Here is a 16,970-nt window from a genome sequence, read left to right on the forward strand (position 1 = left end):
AATTTTTATCGTCAATGTACAAGACATGTTCTCTATTATTTGTTCTAGGATAGTCATTGATAAAACTAAAGTTACAAACATTATTAGGTCTATTATAGGTACTTGTTTTTATTATTATAACCATTGAAATTAGAAAGATTATTATTATTATTATTTCTATTATTAAAATTTGGGCATAATAATTGTTATTATATCGTTGAACAAATAATAGGGGTTTGTAATTAAACCTAGGTCCACTGTAGTTGTGTCTTTTGTTGTTGTTGTTTCGTCTATAACCATGGTTATTATAATTATTATAGTTATCGTTATTATATTTCATAGAATTATTATTAACATTTGAATTATAAGTATTATTTAATAATTAAACTTTTTCTTCTAATTCGTAGGCTCTTGATTTCGTATACTCTGTTTTAAATTATTTTCTAATTCTAACAAACTGTTTTTTTAACATACCTATAACATTATAGTATTCAGTTGATAATAAGTCTAAAATTAAATCGATTTTCTCCAATTCAAACAGATTCTTGTTTGTTTCATTTATTAAAAAATTCATATCTATCCAAACCTCCCCAATAGATTCATTAGCTTTTAATGTTCTATTTCTTAATTTATTTTTTAAAATATTTGATCTCGAGTATGACATGAATATTTTTTTAAATTTAAGTATTATTTTTCAAAAGACAGTTTAGTTTCTGAATTGAGAATTTTAAATAGTTTATACTTTATACGCCGAACCTTTTGAATAAAGTGATAAATATACTAATTTTATCTCATTCTCCCATCCATTTGCCTTTAATTAATTCGAAATTTTCAAAAATTTCTTATACATATTCGTCTTATGTACCATTAAATATACCAGGTGAAAATGATGATACCCGCCACGTTAAATTTAATATTTGTTTTATTAATATTACCTTACGGGTAAAAACTATTTTCTTTTTTTTCTGTTTTATAAAATAAATTATTTTGCACAACCACAAATTTGTTATCTATGGTATTAGTTGTGTTATTACTTAATTGAAATATAGGTACTAAGGTTTACTAAAATATTACTTAAAGACGGAAATTCGTCACTAGATTTTGAAGTATTATTATTTTGAGGATCTAACACTGTTTATTGTATGTCATTTCATCAAATGTTTGTTCGTGGATACTTCGTCTAGTATGTCTAATTTGTAATTTTTATAGTATTTTTATTGTTTTATGTTTGTGGTTGTAACTTTTTTAAGTTCAGTAGATGAAGCTGTACTATTAAAATCAACGTTATAATGATTTAAAATATCAAATAGTTCTTGTTTATTTAAGTAATTTAACCAAATCAATATTTTTTTGGAAATAATGAAATCAAATCTTTTAGTTAATGATAATTTTGAGAACTTTACAACAGAGATATCTTTAACTTTGTATAAAGTACTAAGAGTAAATATTTTAACTAAAACCGTCAAAATTGGCAACTTCGAAAATCTGGAATTTTGAAATAAGTCTCCTACATTTTTTTTCTCAATTCATCTTGAAACAGAGCTTAAATTTATTTCATAAAATTCATCTTTAAATTCTGGATTCAAAAATAAAATATTTTTCTTAGTGACTTTCGCTATTTGATTGTTGTTATTTGTCTTTATGTAAAACTTTTTCTCCATAAATACAATTTTATTTCATTTTTAACTTATATCATTACTTTTTTTTTCTCTCTTATAAGTTATAATTATATAATATAATATATATATATATATATAATATAAATAAATAAATTATAATTTAAGTAAATTTAAAAAAAAATAAAAAACTTATATTTTAATTCCAGGATTTAATCACGGTACCTATTAAAATTATATAAAAAAATAAAAAATAAACCTTAGCCTACACTTGTATTTTAATCTATCAATTCGATCCCTTATTTTAAGTATATTTATGTGTTATAAGATATTAATGAACGAGTTGCCACTACTTAAAATTTCTAAGTGGTTAATATAAATATTTACTAATATACAAAGACATTTTTTTTTTTTTTTAACCACGGCTTTCTATGTCCAATAAACCGTATTTTTCTTATATATATATAAAGACCAATATTTAGAATAAAACTACGTTCTAAAAATAATTAACACAGAGAAATATAAACCAAACAGGGTCGTATATTATTGATAATCTTGTACACATAAGTGTCCAAAGCTTTAGCGTCTCCACCAAATATGTAACGTAGTCGGGGAACCTATTGTTACGATATTAATTATCCAGAGAAGATTTTCTATTCCTTATGGATAAGTTTTCCGTAGTTGGGGGTTAAACTGGTTAGAGTACTAATTATGATGAGGTGTTTATCAATAATACGACAACTCTGGTAAATACTTGACAGATGGCTGTTAATAATTGTATTTCTGAGTTCGCTCGTGTTGATGGTTAGTGTCGAACTGCCTGCCGTGTGTCATTTTTATAATATGGTAATAATGTGCATAGGTAGAAAAGTGATGAGTGTGTACATCTTGTACTGGTCAACCACACTGCAGTGTGCCAAGTGTAGGCACACCATTCCCACATTGATATATTATAGGGTGTAAGGTGTAACGAACGTTACATCACCCATAAAAAGTCATCATCAAAACTAACCCATATTCAAATAAATTAGAATTCATCAAATTTTTTTTTAAATATCTAAAATAAAAAAATTCGGTTGTAGTATATTTTTCCCAATCAGTTTTTCCAATTTTACTATTTACCATAGAAAAATTTTACTGGTATATATTATTTCAAGTTTAATATTTTTCAAAATAAATAATAGTTGAAATAAAATTAAAATGTGTGTAATCTTATCATGGAATTAAGATAAAAAGTTTAGACTACCTAGTGGTACACGTATATTATCACTTTAATTGCTTGGTTAATTGGATATTTATCCGTTCGGTATCGTCGGTATCGATTATCGAATAAACTTGTACCTGGTTTAATTTCATTTTAACAACCGTTGCCAAATGTGTAATTTTTCGTTAATTAACTTACGTAGGTATATTAACGTGTAATTTTTTGTACATTAAATCATATTTATACTAACCAAACGTATTCATTAGAATTATGGTCGACATTATAAACGCATATAATAATATTCAATAATATGCTTACATACTTAATTAATATTGTTGTATCTTCAATTATCCAAATACTATAGTACAGAAAATTGTTTGATAATAGGATTAAAATTTAAGATCAATATAACCATGGACCTGCAGATATCAATTTGCATTTACCTTTCTTATAAGGGGAGCAATTTGTGCAAGAGGCATTGTACTGAAAACATGTCTGTTTCAGTTAGGACTGCATAAAGTATTGCAATTTTTCAGTAAGTTTTCTGATTAATATTTTATTTAAATAACTATTTTGTTTTTTAAACATTATTCACTTACATAAATAATTATATACACAATTAGGTACGTAATTAATAAATTTGAAAGTATTATGATAAAAGTGTTAAACATTCGTTAAGTTATTTACTCGGTTATTTATTATTAACAGGTAGGTACTGTTGAATTAAATACAACTAATTTTCTAATTCTATGTATCTTTATTAGGTCTATTTTTTATAATTTTATGGGTGAGTAGATATTATAGTATTAAAGTTAAAAGCTACCCAAATCATGACGTTTGCCGTCTCCGCTAGATACGTTGAAGCGAAGGCCCGTGTAGTCCGAGGTACCAACAAAATCACTGAGTTCATTGCGGCAGCTGGTTATTTCAAGACTGATCCAAAAAATGTTAGAAAACTGGCAAAAATAGAGCAGATGCTTCGAGAGCTCAACGATATCCGTCAGAAAGTTGAAGAGGATATCCAGAATATGGAAAACACGATCAGTGAAGGAAAAGCTCCGATTGATGTTACAGATACAGCCGATAGCCGTGCACTATGTAAGCAAGCCCATTCAGTGCAAAAATACGCAATCTTTCAGAAAACGCAAGATTCTAAACAGCGAAGAAGCTTCATTTGTGCAACAATTGTTTGATATACGTCGGCGACCTGTCCATCAAAACATACATTTTTGGCATGTAAGAAACAGCATTATACGCTTTTGCACTTCCCGGATGATACAACTACGGGGGACAGTGTTCTATCAGCAACTACGATGTTCACTGTCACTCAAAGATCTCAGTTGATCCTATACTTTCGATATTCCTCGTTAATATTCCATTGATTGGTCATCAGAAATTCAGAAACATACTCTGCGAGCACTATTGGATACCGGATTTCAGGCCAGCTTCGTCATGAAGCAGTGTGCAGATCGCCTCTCTGTAACCATCTGACGTTGCACCACAAAAATCAGCATGTTTTCAGGTACCCTGGTAACGCAGTGTCCAGCACAACCACAATCACAATGTCACCAGTAAACCAATTTGAGCCATTGATTTCTCTCGATTTTCTTATTGTGTCAAAAATCACAGATGTCACCCCTCAATAACATCTTGAAGCAACATCATGGCCTCACATAAATCAACTGTATCTGGCAGATCCAATCTTCCATACTCCATGGAAAATTGATATCCTACTTGATGCAGACGTCGCATCAGCTATCTTCACCGGTGCCCGCATTGCTGGTTATCAACATCACCCAACGGCATTTGGCAGAGTATTTTGATGGGTTTTGATTGGACTATTAGCAGCAATGATACCCAAGCCAGTCACTTCATTATTAGTCACTTCTGAAATGACACTGGAACGATCCTTGTAAAAATTCTGGGAGATGGAGGAACCACCACATATACACCATTTGAGTCCAGATGAAATGCACGCAGAAAGAATATTCAGGTCCTCAGTAAAGCGTTTGGTGTCTGGTAGATTTAACATTGCGCTACCATTGAAACATCTACACCCAAATCTCGGAGATTCTCATCGGAGGATGTTTCAAACTCGATTTTAGTACTTGAAACGCCGATTGTTGCAAGATGATGAGCTTTCTCAATAATATAAGAAGTTCATACGAGTTTACCTTGCAAACGAATATATGAAAGTCGTGCCGATGGATCAACGAATAACTCCATATTGCTAGTACATCCCACATCACTGCATCGTGCATCCCGAGAGTAAGACAACAAAACCCCGAGTCGTCTTTGATGCGTCTGCTGTGACCACCGCGGGGCAATCATTCAGTGCTAACTTATATACAGTTCACAAGCTCCACATGACTTCCCACAGATTATAATCTATGCCCGAGTACACAAGGTTCTGTTTACAGCTGACATAAAGCAAATGTATAGGCAAATTGATAATCATTCTGGAGTTTAGGATTCTTTGGCGATTTGAACCTGACGAACCAATATCAGAATACTGTCTCTGTACAGTGTACAGTAATATATGGTACATCTTCTGCTTCTCATCAGGCATTGTGAACCTTACAACACCTAACGAATATTGAGCAAATAAAATTCTCTATAGCTGCTCAGATCCTCGTGCAAGATACGTTTGTGGATGACATACTCACGGGTGAAGAATGACGATACACCGGAAACAGCTTTAGTGCAACAATCACAATTAATTGTTCTATGCAACCAAAGCTAATTTCAAAATCAGAAATAGGCCAGCAACTCTCCCGTGATCATTCAGGCTGTATCAGACAATGAGTGCTTTATGTCAACTGATGTACTATTCGATGATGAGCTGGAGGCTGGGCTGAAAATTCTTGGTATGCAATAGAACCCAAAACAAGATCATTTTTCTTATACATTTCAGTGTCTAAATTCAAGTACATTTGATACAACATCTGAAGATTCCCTAACGTCTTACCACGGAAAGAGAAACTCAGTACGAACTCCAAGTCTCCTCAGACAGTTCCGAAAAGGGTAATGCAGCCGCAGTGTACCTACGTTGCAACTTCGGTAATCAAATTATTTGCAACATCATAATTGCAAAGTCTAAGTTGTCACCTCTAATACCAGTGGCTATTTCACGATTAGAATGTTGCGGTGTAGTGTTGTGAGCTCAACTGTTACATTATTTGTACGAACTTCTCAAACAACTACTATTCATCGACGCCATGCACGCCTGGACGATTCGCTGACCACTCATGTCTGGATTCAATCATCTCCACATTCATTGCAAACAGAACCAGCCAGATCCAGATCCTCACACCACCATCACTCTGGCGATATGTTCCAATCAGTGAAAATCCAAACTATTGTGTCGAGTGGATTCTACCTTACTGAACTCCTGAAACATACAATGTGGTGGAACGGATCCACGTTTTTGGTCCAAGATTAAGGATATGGCCATCATCTTCTGCTACGGCTGTCACAGACCTTAAAACACGATTCACAGTCCTTGTGGTAACCCTGGGCTTCACCAAGACTATTTTCGACCGCCTCTTCCTTCGAAATTCGTCTTTACAAAACTATAAAGATCATTCGCATCATCGCATATTGTAAACGAGTTTTTGGGAAAAGGCATGGAGCGCTGTGAACGATGAGGGAAGATAAAAATAACATAACACCAAACATTAATTTTTAAATTTATTATAATTTATTCCTCAAAATGTATATATCATTAATTAATTACGACAGTAACACTAACAAACAATATAAATTTCTTAATGCTATAGCGTGAACAATATTTTTTGTTAGCCAATCTTTTGCTAACACAAATAAACTGGATGGCTTACCCACTCGAGAGCATGCTACGTATAAATGTCCGTGTGAAAAACATGGTGTGCTCAAATCTAAGCCACAAACAGAAATCGTTTGGCCTTGTTACTTATTGATAGTCATTGTAAATGCCAATCTAATCGGAAACTGAATACGTTTAATATAATGTTATTATAATATGTTGTTTGGTCAAATATTTTTTATAGACTCATGAATTGCATTATCCATTAGTCCCAAGAAGTACAAACATCTAAAATCATTCTCTGGATCTGTTGTATAATTTGTATTACCTTCATATTGAAATATTTTTCTTTTCGGTATCTTGGAACTTTAAATTCTGTTTCAATCTCCAAAGACTTAGACAGCTCTTTTGCTCCAAGTTAATTTGATTAAATCCCGTTTCTCTGTACTCACCCATAAACTGCATAAGAGCATTGAGTACATAGGCGCACATAGGGGGGTGCTTAGCACTCCCAGGTTTAAAATTAGCACCGCATAAACTATTTAAAATATTTATTGCATAGTTATATCTTTTGAAATATTATTATATAAATCTGTTTATGTATATCAGGATATTTTGAAAATATCTTTTTTTTTTATTTTATAATAAGACATTCCTAGCCTATAAGGCTATCTACATCTATGGATAAATAACATAATTTTTTTTTGACTAATTTTAACATGATATAAGTATTTACAATTACAATTAAGAGCGATAATTACAGTAGTGACTAGTTATTTAATAGCATTATCGAATAAGATCGTGCGGGCGACCGCGTTTTAGTCGTCTTTGAGGTGGTGGACGTATGTGTAAGTTGAAGTTCATTGAGCCAGTTGATTTTTGGAGTGAACTATGGAAATTTTCTGCTAGAGCTTTTATATGATCTTGAATTTTTATGATTCGGATTTTGAAAATATCAACAGTTAGTTTATCAGCAGAAATGATGGTTTTAATGAATAGTCTACCAGCCAGCTTTATTTATTAAGGCATGAAAAATCAATGTTATAAAAGTTCGTTTTCAAATGTCTGTAAGCTATTGGGAATAACAATTCCAATTTCTTTGTCAACGTGTGAACGCTCCTTCTCGGCTATGCGTAGATTGAAAAACTGGTTACGCACCAATATGGGCCAAGAAAGATAGAAAGATTTACCAAGCTATCTACGCATAGCATTGAGAGTGATCTTACCAATAAAATAGAGGGGGAAATTATATTGCAAACATATGCAATATCAAACAGAAAATTAAATCTTGTCTAACATTAATAATTAATGATTACATGTTATTATAACTTGTAAAAATAATTACAAAATATTTAATTTTATTTTTCATAAAATTTATAATTATTGCAATGCAATTATTATAGTATTAGGGTGGTGTAGTGGGGGGGGCTTCGCTCCCCACGGGTCTGTGTACTATAAATTATTTCAGCACCCCCTAAATTCACACCCTATGTGCGCCTATGATTGAGTAATGTTTCATATGTATCTAAGTTGGTATTTGGACCTTGTATACTTTTACTAACAATATTCACTTCCTGCAGTACAGTGTACCAAACTTAAAGAAATTCATACTTACCAATTTCAGATACTAACGAATGTGTTTCGCTTTTAATTATAGAATCATGTGTGGTTTCTGAAAATTCGTCCAATGTTTCTATAATTTCTTTAACTTTAAATCGTACTGATTTTATGTTGTCGTGCCTTCTCTCCCATCTTGTTTTTGACCACCTTTAAGTACACTACGTCATTTCGTGCAGTACGTCTACGAAATCTCAAATGTGTACTTCGGAAAATAAAAATGTACACGGTGCACCTATATCTTTATAACAATTAACCTGTAATACTTTTCCTAATAATTTCTAAAGTTATTGGTAAGATTTATAAAATTATAACAGCTTAAAGTGTATTTAGCTATACTAAATAAAACTTTGTTGAAAACGATAAAATATTTACAGATGTATAAATAAGTATAATGACTGTAATAATATTAAATATCTATATCTATAATATATTATAAATTGTAATATATTATAATAATTCATTATAGTAGGTATAATGACCGTTATATTGCCGTTTTTTAAAAGCGATGACCGCGACAGCTTGCTGACAGTTGAATACTTCAAAAGAAAAGGAAATAGTTATCGGGTATTTTTTATTCACTCGTGTGTTCATCGATTAAGGCAAATATTGGGGAAAACTCATGATCATAAAAAAATTCGAGTTTTTCCTTTATATATTAATCTATTAAGTATATTATTATACTTGTAATTTTTATTTAGTTATAAATAATTTAGAAATTCATGAAATGACAGTACATAAATATAAATCATAATTCATAGTAAAACTAATTATATATTCCTCGCGCCGCTCAGAATATAAAAATTAAAAACGCAATGCCCCATAAAGCACATTGTAGATCAATTTACAACTTAGTTTTGTTTTTCATCGACAGCGTACCTATATAATATATATAGACCATAGCCCATAGGGTATGTGAATGTCATTCAGATAAGGCAAATAATCTTTAACGTCGTTGTAAATTGACGAAAAAAACCAGAAATACCCAAATGTTTACGAAATATTCAGTTATTTACAAACTTTTGTGACATAGAATCAATTAGGTACATTAAATTTTATTTTGCACATTTTTGCATGTTTAGAGATTTTGAGGAATAAATGAATAATTATAATATACCTAATTGCATGTTTTGCATATTTATTTTCCATATTTCGATAAAAGCTGAAAAAAAGTCATAAGTAAAAAATGTTTATATCAATTTTTTTCACATTTATACTTATAATAATTTTAAAAAATGTAATAGAGGTAGGTATTTACTAATATATTTTTATTGACTTAATGGAAAATTTTGATATTTTTCTGGCATATTAACAATATATATTTCGATTTTTAAGGTCATAAACACAAAACACATAATTATTACATATTGTCACAAAATGCAGTGGAAATATTACAAAAATAAACACAAAATACTATAGCATATGACGAATGACGACGACGGTTGGTGCAGTAATAATGGTAGTGATATATACTTGTATTGAAATTCGAAATATAAACAAATAATTTTCTAATGTAAGTAATAACTAATAATGTATTATTGTATACCATATTAAAATATGTGAAAATGTATAAATGTTTAAAAAATTCATATTCAAAGAACTAAATATTTTTGTTTCAAGATTATGTGTTGTAGACTTAACAAGTACAACAAACGTATGTTTCTTATTAAAAATTATTAATATTGAAATCTTCGCACAATGTTTTCATTATGTAATGATTGCTTAAAAGCTCCCTTATTAATGTCTCTGGAAAATAAAACATTGATTGATTTAAAATGTGTAGATATTTTGGACATTATGAAAAACGCATCTACCTAATACTTTATCTAAATATCATCGTAACTACAAATATATAGTTATAATATAATTTAATTTGTCACACTACTACTATAACTATTACTGATTTATACATACGTAATGATTTATTTTACATTGTCATTGTAGGTAGTTAACATAGAACAAGTTCATAAATCCTAATTCTTATAAAATTCGAAGGTACGTAGAATTACTATTGAGAAATATTTAACAATTCGTCAGTTTATATTAGAGAGTAAAATGTAGGGAAATGAGCCGGTTGCTTACAGTAAATAGTCGGTCAAAAACCCTCCAACCCAGCCATGATATTATAATATATCGAATAGTCGGGACGTAACAATTAACCCAGTAACTACGAACTGAAATGTCTTAAGGCAGTTAACGTTAATTTTTAATTGGTGACTGCGAATCAATCAATATAGATTTTAAATCATAGTAGGTATGTAATATCATGATCTAAGGTATAATGATATGATACAATCTCGGACACAGCACACCTTATCATTCTTCCGCCTTGCTGTGGTAAAACGTCACCCACAGACTTAGATAATAGGTACATAATAATATTACATTATATCTCTCTATCTTGGCCCGTGACATCAACCACTGAACTGAAGTCCGGAAACACTAACATTGGTAGGATGTTCGTTAACATGATAACGTTCATAACAATTTTCGACCTCGGTAATGAATACGAATTACCGGTTGGGTCACACGTTATGCGTATAATAATAATATGCTATATAGTCTATGATGCAACCTATTGGCTATTTCATGGTATATATATATGTTTTATCCCAAATAAACCGTTTTGTACAGTGTTATATTATTATCATCGAACAGAGGATAATACACACTTATTGTAGTTGCCAGTTGGTATTCGTATTCTAACTATTAGGCACGATATTATAAAATTTATAACCAAAAAATCGAATAATCGTGTGTATAGTTCAACATTTCTAATCGTGTCATGAACGTTACTACGTTAGCCACTGTAAGATTTCGGTAGTTCGGAATATTGAACTCGTGAGTCGTTGCACAGTCGTTTCGTATTTCGATTTCAGTTTTACGCGAGTGATTACGACTTCCACGCAACGTGTTCATATAGGTACTTGTATAGTGGAAGTCGGCGCTCGCTACTCATCTAGACCATTTTGCGAAATTCGAAATCAATGGTCACGATGACAAACTGAATCGACCTAGATACACGTCCAAGTCGAACTTCACCGTAGTGATCGCGTTATTGAAAGAAATCAACAATCGGCTATCGTTAAAATGACCAACGTTTGTGTTCTGTGCGTGAAACCATTGGCCAAATATCCAAACAACAGGATATCATATCACGTGTAAGTCTCGTTCACAACATTATTCGACCTAACTTTTTGGAACAAAAACACACCAGACTAATCAGTTGTATTTTATTTGTGTTAGATTTCCAGCATGTCCAAAAAAACGGAAGATTTGGCTCAAACAGTGTAGATTAACAAACAAAGAAGTCTTACCAAAACGTAAGATATGCTCACTTCACTTTGAACCATCATGTTTCAAATCCAATGTAAAGAGGCGTATACTTTACCCTGATGCTGTACCAACAATTTTTGGAACGACAAGTCAACCGTCAAAAATTGTGAAAGGTAGGTACTTTACATTTAACTTCCAATATTTAAGTGTTTTTTTTTTTTTTTTTAAATTTGAATACTAGTGTGGTACTGCGGTAACACCTAAAATATGTTTGTAATCGTCTCTTAAAAATTAGGTCAATATAATATATGCAATATTAATCAATAAACTTAATGAGGTCTATATGCTTAAATATGCAAAAAAAATTATTTTTATTTTTTACAATAGTCAGGTAGGTACTACTTATAAATTTTGAATAATGGATTAATTGCTCTATAGTTAGGTACAGCTAAAATAGTGTCTTTTGTGTTGAAAGGTACCTATTTAAAATGTTCCAATTTTTTATTTTATTCATTAATTGTAACACTTAAAAACATACTATCTCAAAACTAAAATATATTTGGACTTTTGATAAACAGATGCATTGTTGTTATCAGTATAATTTATGTAAATATTTGGTGCAATATGACCATATTATACTGCATTCTATGATAGCAACTTAATAGTAGATACTATTATTGTTTTTTATCAAAATTCTAAAAATAAAAAAATATATTTTAGGTCGGTGTAGGTACCTACTATAATATTAAAATTAATTACAATAATTTTAAAAATAAAACGTATCAGGTAGTATTTTCCCTCATAATTTACAAAATATTCCAAAATATGCTAAGGCCGGTTCTTAAATTTCCGGTTAATTTTCTGTTAAATTTAACAAGACATTGTAAGGACTGGTATATAAGGTAAATAATTTAAATACCCATTTCCTAATCCATGAATTATCCCCAAGTATACAAAAAAAAACTAGTCTATGAACTCTTGTTGAATGAATTATCCACATTTTTTACTTTCATTAGACTGAATAAACTCAATAACAATATGTAAAAAATATATAAATATGAATTTCATTTATAATTTATTACTGAATATCAAATGCTTAGATTTTAGTTGTACCTAATAGTTACTTGAATTTTAATAATTGATAGTAAAGACTTTGTTTTCTACATTTTTGTTGCTACATTTTGTTAGGCATTTATTAAATTAAGAATCATACCTAGATTGGCTTTTAATGTATATTAATATATTTTTTTTACTGATTTGTGTTTTTATGTGTTCTAACTGATAACGCATAATTATAATAGTATAACCAACTGGTATACTATTATTATTTTTGCAGTGTTGTTAAGGAACAATTCTTGGAATTGATTCCTTTTTTGAGGAACATATGATGTAATTAATTCCATTATTTTTTAAAGAAATAGGAACATGAAATAATTCCTTATTTTAAGGAATAAGAATATAAATATTATAATTATTTTGTATACCTAGTACCTATATTGTATTTTATGTACTATTTGAGATATATTTGAAATAATATTTTTACACATTAATTGACAATTGTACTTAAAATTAAAATATTTAGGATAGTAAAATAATTATATAAGGTATTAATGTAAAATAAGTAGGTAACTAGGAACCAGATACTTTTTAGAGGAATGAAGAAAAGAACGAATTCCTTTTTTATACAAACGAGAAATTAAACAATTTCCTTTTAATATTAAATTAACTAGGAACTGAACAAATTCCTATATAAAAGGAATTTTAGCAACACTATATTTTTGTAATTTCTGTTTAGTTAATGAATTATTTAAATGTTTCTCATTATATAGCACCGAATACTTACATTGAAAATTAAAATCAGGGTAATTGGTTCGGTAGAATTTTAAGTCTTCAAATATTGCTGTTCAAAGGTATTACCTTGCATACCCATATTTTACACATTAAGTAATTTAATTTCAAAAAATCCGTACTTTGCTAACTTATCTTACCTGGTAAATTTCAACTTCATTTATAAGTAGTTTTTGAGATAATGTGTTTAAACACAATTAGTTGGAAAAAAAAGTTGTATTCAGCCCAAATGATAAAAATTAATAGGCTCATGTTTTTATTTAGTTAGGAAATGACTGATGAAATATCGCAACCACTAAATATGAATGTTTAACAAATTGTATTTAGTGATGTATTTACATTTCATAAAATTGGTGTAAGTTTATAATAATAAATATATTAAATATATATTATATATTCATAATTCTAAATTTATAAATTCCTATGTTAAATGTGTTATCAAATCTATGCATAAAAATTATAATATTACATATTGTGAAGGATACCTTCATAATCACATATTAGATTAATTACCAATGTGTCTATTATTTAAATTATATAATCCAGTGGTGTATTTATGGAGGGGGGATCTATAGGGGCCAGACTCCCCCTTGGTTTCATAAATACTCATCTAAACGTCTAATATATTATTACGAGTATTATTATATTCTGTGCTAAGTGCAAATATATGTTGTACCTAACTTGTAATCATATAAAATATTATTTTTTACATAATCGGGGAAAAAAATGTTATCATAAATTGTTATGCATGGTTGACATGTCTCATCAGACGTCAGTCAGTTAGAAATAGATTAAAGTAAATTATTATCTTCGGCTGTTAACTTACTGGGCTACTTAGAGGAACAACTATAGAGTAGTTACTAGTGTATTATTTTAGATATTTTTTGCCTTTGGAATAACTGTGTGTAAACAACTACAGAAAGAACGGATAGATTTAAAAAATACTTTAAGTACCTACAATTGAATTATTAGTTAATACTTTAAAAGCAATGAGACTGGATGCAGAAAAAGAATTTTACATTTTATTTGGGAAACTAAAAGTATGTGATTTGAGTTTTAAAGTAATTCAATTTTGAGTATTAATATATAATTGACTATTAATATCTTAATAGAATTTAGCAAATGTTATTGACACAGAAATAATTAAAAAACACACAGCAATAAAACAAACAAATAGAGCAAATCCTTAAGTATCCTCTGTAGAAGATTATTATAGAGTGACAGTGTTTATGCCATTTATTGACAGTTTTATCAACCAACTTACAACTCTATTTTAAAATCATAAATCCGTTTTTGAAGGTAATAAGTATATTGAATTATCTAGGTTAGTATTAAAATTGGTAATAAATATTATGTTTTGTATATTAATATAGGGTTTGAATGTTTATTTACGACAACATTTTCTGATGCTGAAAAAATTGCATTTAATAATTTAGTTAAATTTTACTTACCATCAGTAGAACATGCTAATGCCTATATCAAAGAAAAAATTTGGAAATTAAAAATAGCCAGTCAAGGGGTCAACATCAAAAGTGGGTTAGAAGCACTTTTGAGTTGCTCCTTGATTGACTTTCCCAATATTAATTTTTTAATCAAAATATTATGCATACTACCAGTGTCAACAGCAACGCCTGAAAGATCTTTTTCAAACTTATCTAAGATTTACAATGAACAAAGAAATCTTTTAATTATTTTGAAAAATATTTAATATCTACTATATAACAATATAACTTATTTGTACTTAATTTTATTATTATGTAGACGAGGCTAAATGGACTGGCTATGATGTCCATTCATTGTGACATACATCTAGATGTAAAGGAAATAATAAATGAAATGGCTCTAAGTCCCAGAAAATTAGATTTTGTATTATAGATGTTGATTTTATACGATTAAAAATAAATAATTAACAACAAAATGAATTTATGTTAATTCATTGTAATAAATTTATTGAATTCCTATATAAAAATATAAAATAAATGAATTAAATAAATCGTAATTGGTGGGTAGGGGCCCCCCCGTCTTCTCCCCCCCCCACGGATCTGTAGTATGAAAATTTTCTGGACCCTCCTCATGAAAAGTTTCTAAATACGCCACTGATATAATCAATAAAATTAAACGCAATTTTAAATGTAATAACAATTCATATTCACCCTGATAGGAAAAACTGTAATTTAAATACTTGTAATAGTACAAAAAAAAAGTTAAAAATACAATATTTAGGTCTCTTTAATATTTTTGATGAAAATTTAGAGTGAAAATTACATAATTATTAAAATGACATTATTTATTAGGAAAGTGGTGTGTGGTGGAGTATAAATGTATTACACTTAAAAGTTTATTACTCAAACACAAAATATGTATAATATATTATTATATGCACTATATCAGATGATCTATCAATATCAACAATTGCATAAATTGACCTACATTTCTGATTGTTGCTGAGGAATATTTTATTTTGAAACTCACCAATACTTCAATTTTGGAAATTCTCGACTAATTGCTTACCTACTGCCCTAATTGTAATTAATTATTAGAATTAAGAAAGACACTTGTTCAGCAGTTATAACTTTATAAATACTTGTTTTATGAACAAATTTTTATGATTTTATGGTGGTGCAGAAATATAAATTTAAATTTAAAACTATATTATATGATCATAAAAATTAAAAAAAAAAAAGAATTGTATCTGTCCTAAAAAAATATATATACGAGTATATCATTTGATACTCTTGTACGATATTAATGTCAGTTGCTAAGAATAAATACAATTCAAGCTATATTTCTGTTTTAGGAAAAACAAAAAATTGCAATAAAAATGCAATTGCCGGTCAGAATCGTCAGTCTCGTGATACATCATTAACAAGAGCTGCTAAAAAAGGTATTGCTAGTTCAAATCATGTGTCTCGTGATATTTTACCAACAAAACCTGCTTCAAAAGTACTTCATCGTGTAAAAAGTAATGAAACAAATCGAAAAAGAAAACTTGATAAGCACGATGAACCTATAGTGGCATTTAAAAAGAATAAGTCATCATTTATGTCACTATTGAAACTTGTAAGGATTCAAATGTCAATGACTAACGGAATAAAATGATAAGCAACTGATTATTGGAGCATTCTAAACAATTTATTTCTAAAATCTAACAAATAATAAAAAAAAATGTACCATTTTTAATATTGCTATAAGTGTTCTATATTATACAATACAGGGTGTATTATATTTCAATAATTGTTAGGAAAACAATAATTATATTTTAAGAAGTTGATTTAATCTAAGATACGATAATTTTACTTTTCTATTTGATATCCAAATGTTTTATATAATGGCTGTTTAATGTGGGGCAAATGTATGTAAATGCTTCATAACTGCAAAAAGTTAGTAAAATTAGTTAAGATTTGTATACTATTAAGTTATATTTTATATTTTTATCTATAATTTTACTTGGAAATGTTCATTACACTTTTGCCAATATTTTATTTGATAAAACTACCAAATGTTTATATTATTAATTTTATAATTTATTAAAAAATGTATTTATTAATTTTTTTTTCATTTTTACAAAGAAGGATTACAACTATTTAAAAAAAAATGTCTTATGCATTGTTATAAAGTTGTTTTAAAAAATAAAGAAGGATTGTTA

The 16,970-nt window shown here is 29.0% G+C and overlaps 1 protein-coding gene across 1 annotated transcript; it reads left to right on the top strand.

Annotated features, from left to right (window-relative positions):
- The first annotated feature begins 10,755 nt into the window (after positions 1-10,755).
- Positions 10,756-16,970, top strand: LOC107164365 (uncharacterized). Its single transcript, XM_015512160.2, has 3 exons — positions 10,756-11,361; positions 11,447-11,649; positions 16,122-16,970. Exons 1-3 carry the CDS (start codon positions 11,291-11,293, stop codon positions 16,421-16,423), a joined length of 576 nt encoding a protein of 191 aa, XP_015367646.2. The 5' UTR covers positions 10,756-11,290; the 3' UTR covers positions 16,424-16,970.

Source organism: Diuraphis noxia, unplaced genomic scaffold (genome assembly GCF_037042655.1).
Source record: "Diuraphis noxia isolate RWA-SAM2 unplaced genomic scaffold, SU_Dnox_SAM2 contig0001, whole genome shotgun sequence".
Taxonomy (NCBI): domain Eukaryota; kingdom Metazoa; phylum Arthropoda; class Insecta; order Hemiptera; family Aphididae; genus Diuraphis; species Diuraphis noxia.

Excerpts from the sequence above, each read along its gene's own strand:
- LOC107164365 (XM_015512160.2), top strand. The coding sequence starts at position 11,291 with ATGACCAACGTTTGTGTTCTGTGCGTGAAACCATTGGCCAAATATCCA. Across the intron at positions 11,362-11,446 it reads AACAGGATATCATATCACGT|ATTTCCAGCATGTCCAAAAA; the intron begins GTAAGTCTCGTT and ends TATTTGTGTTAG. Across the intron at positions 11,650-16,121 it reads ACCGTCAAAAATTGTGAAAG|GAAAAACAAAAAATTGCAAT; the intron begins GTAGGTACTTTA and ends TTTCTGTTTTAG.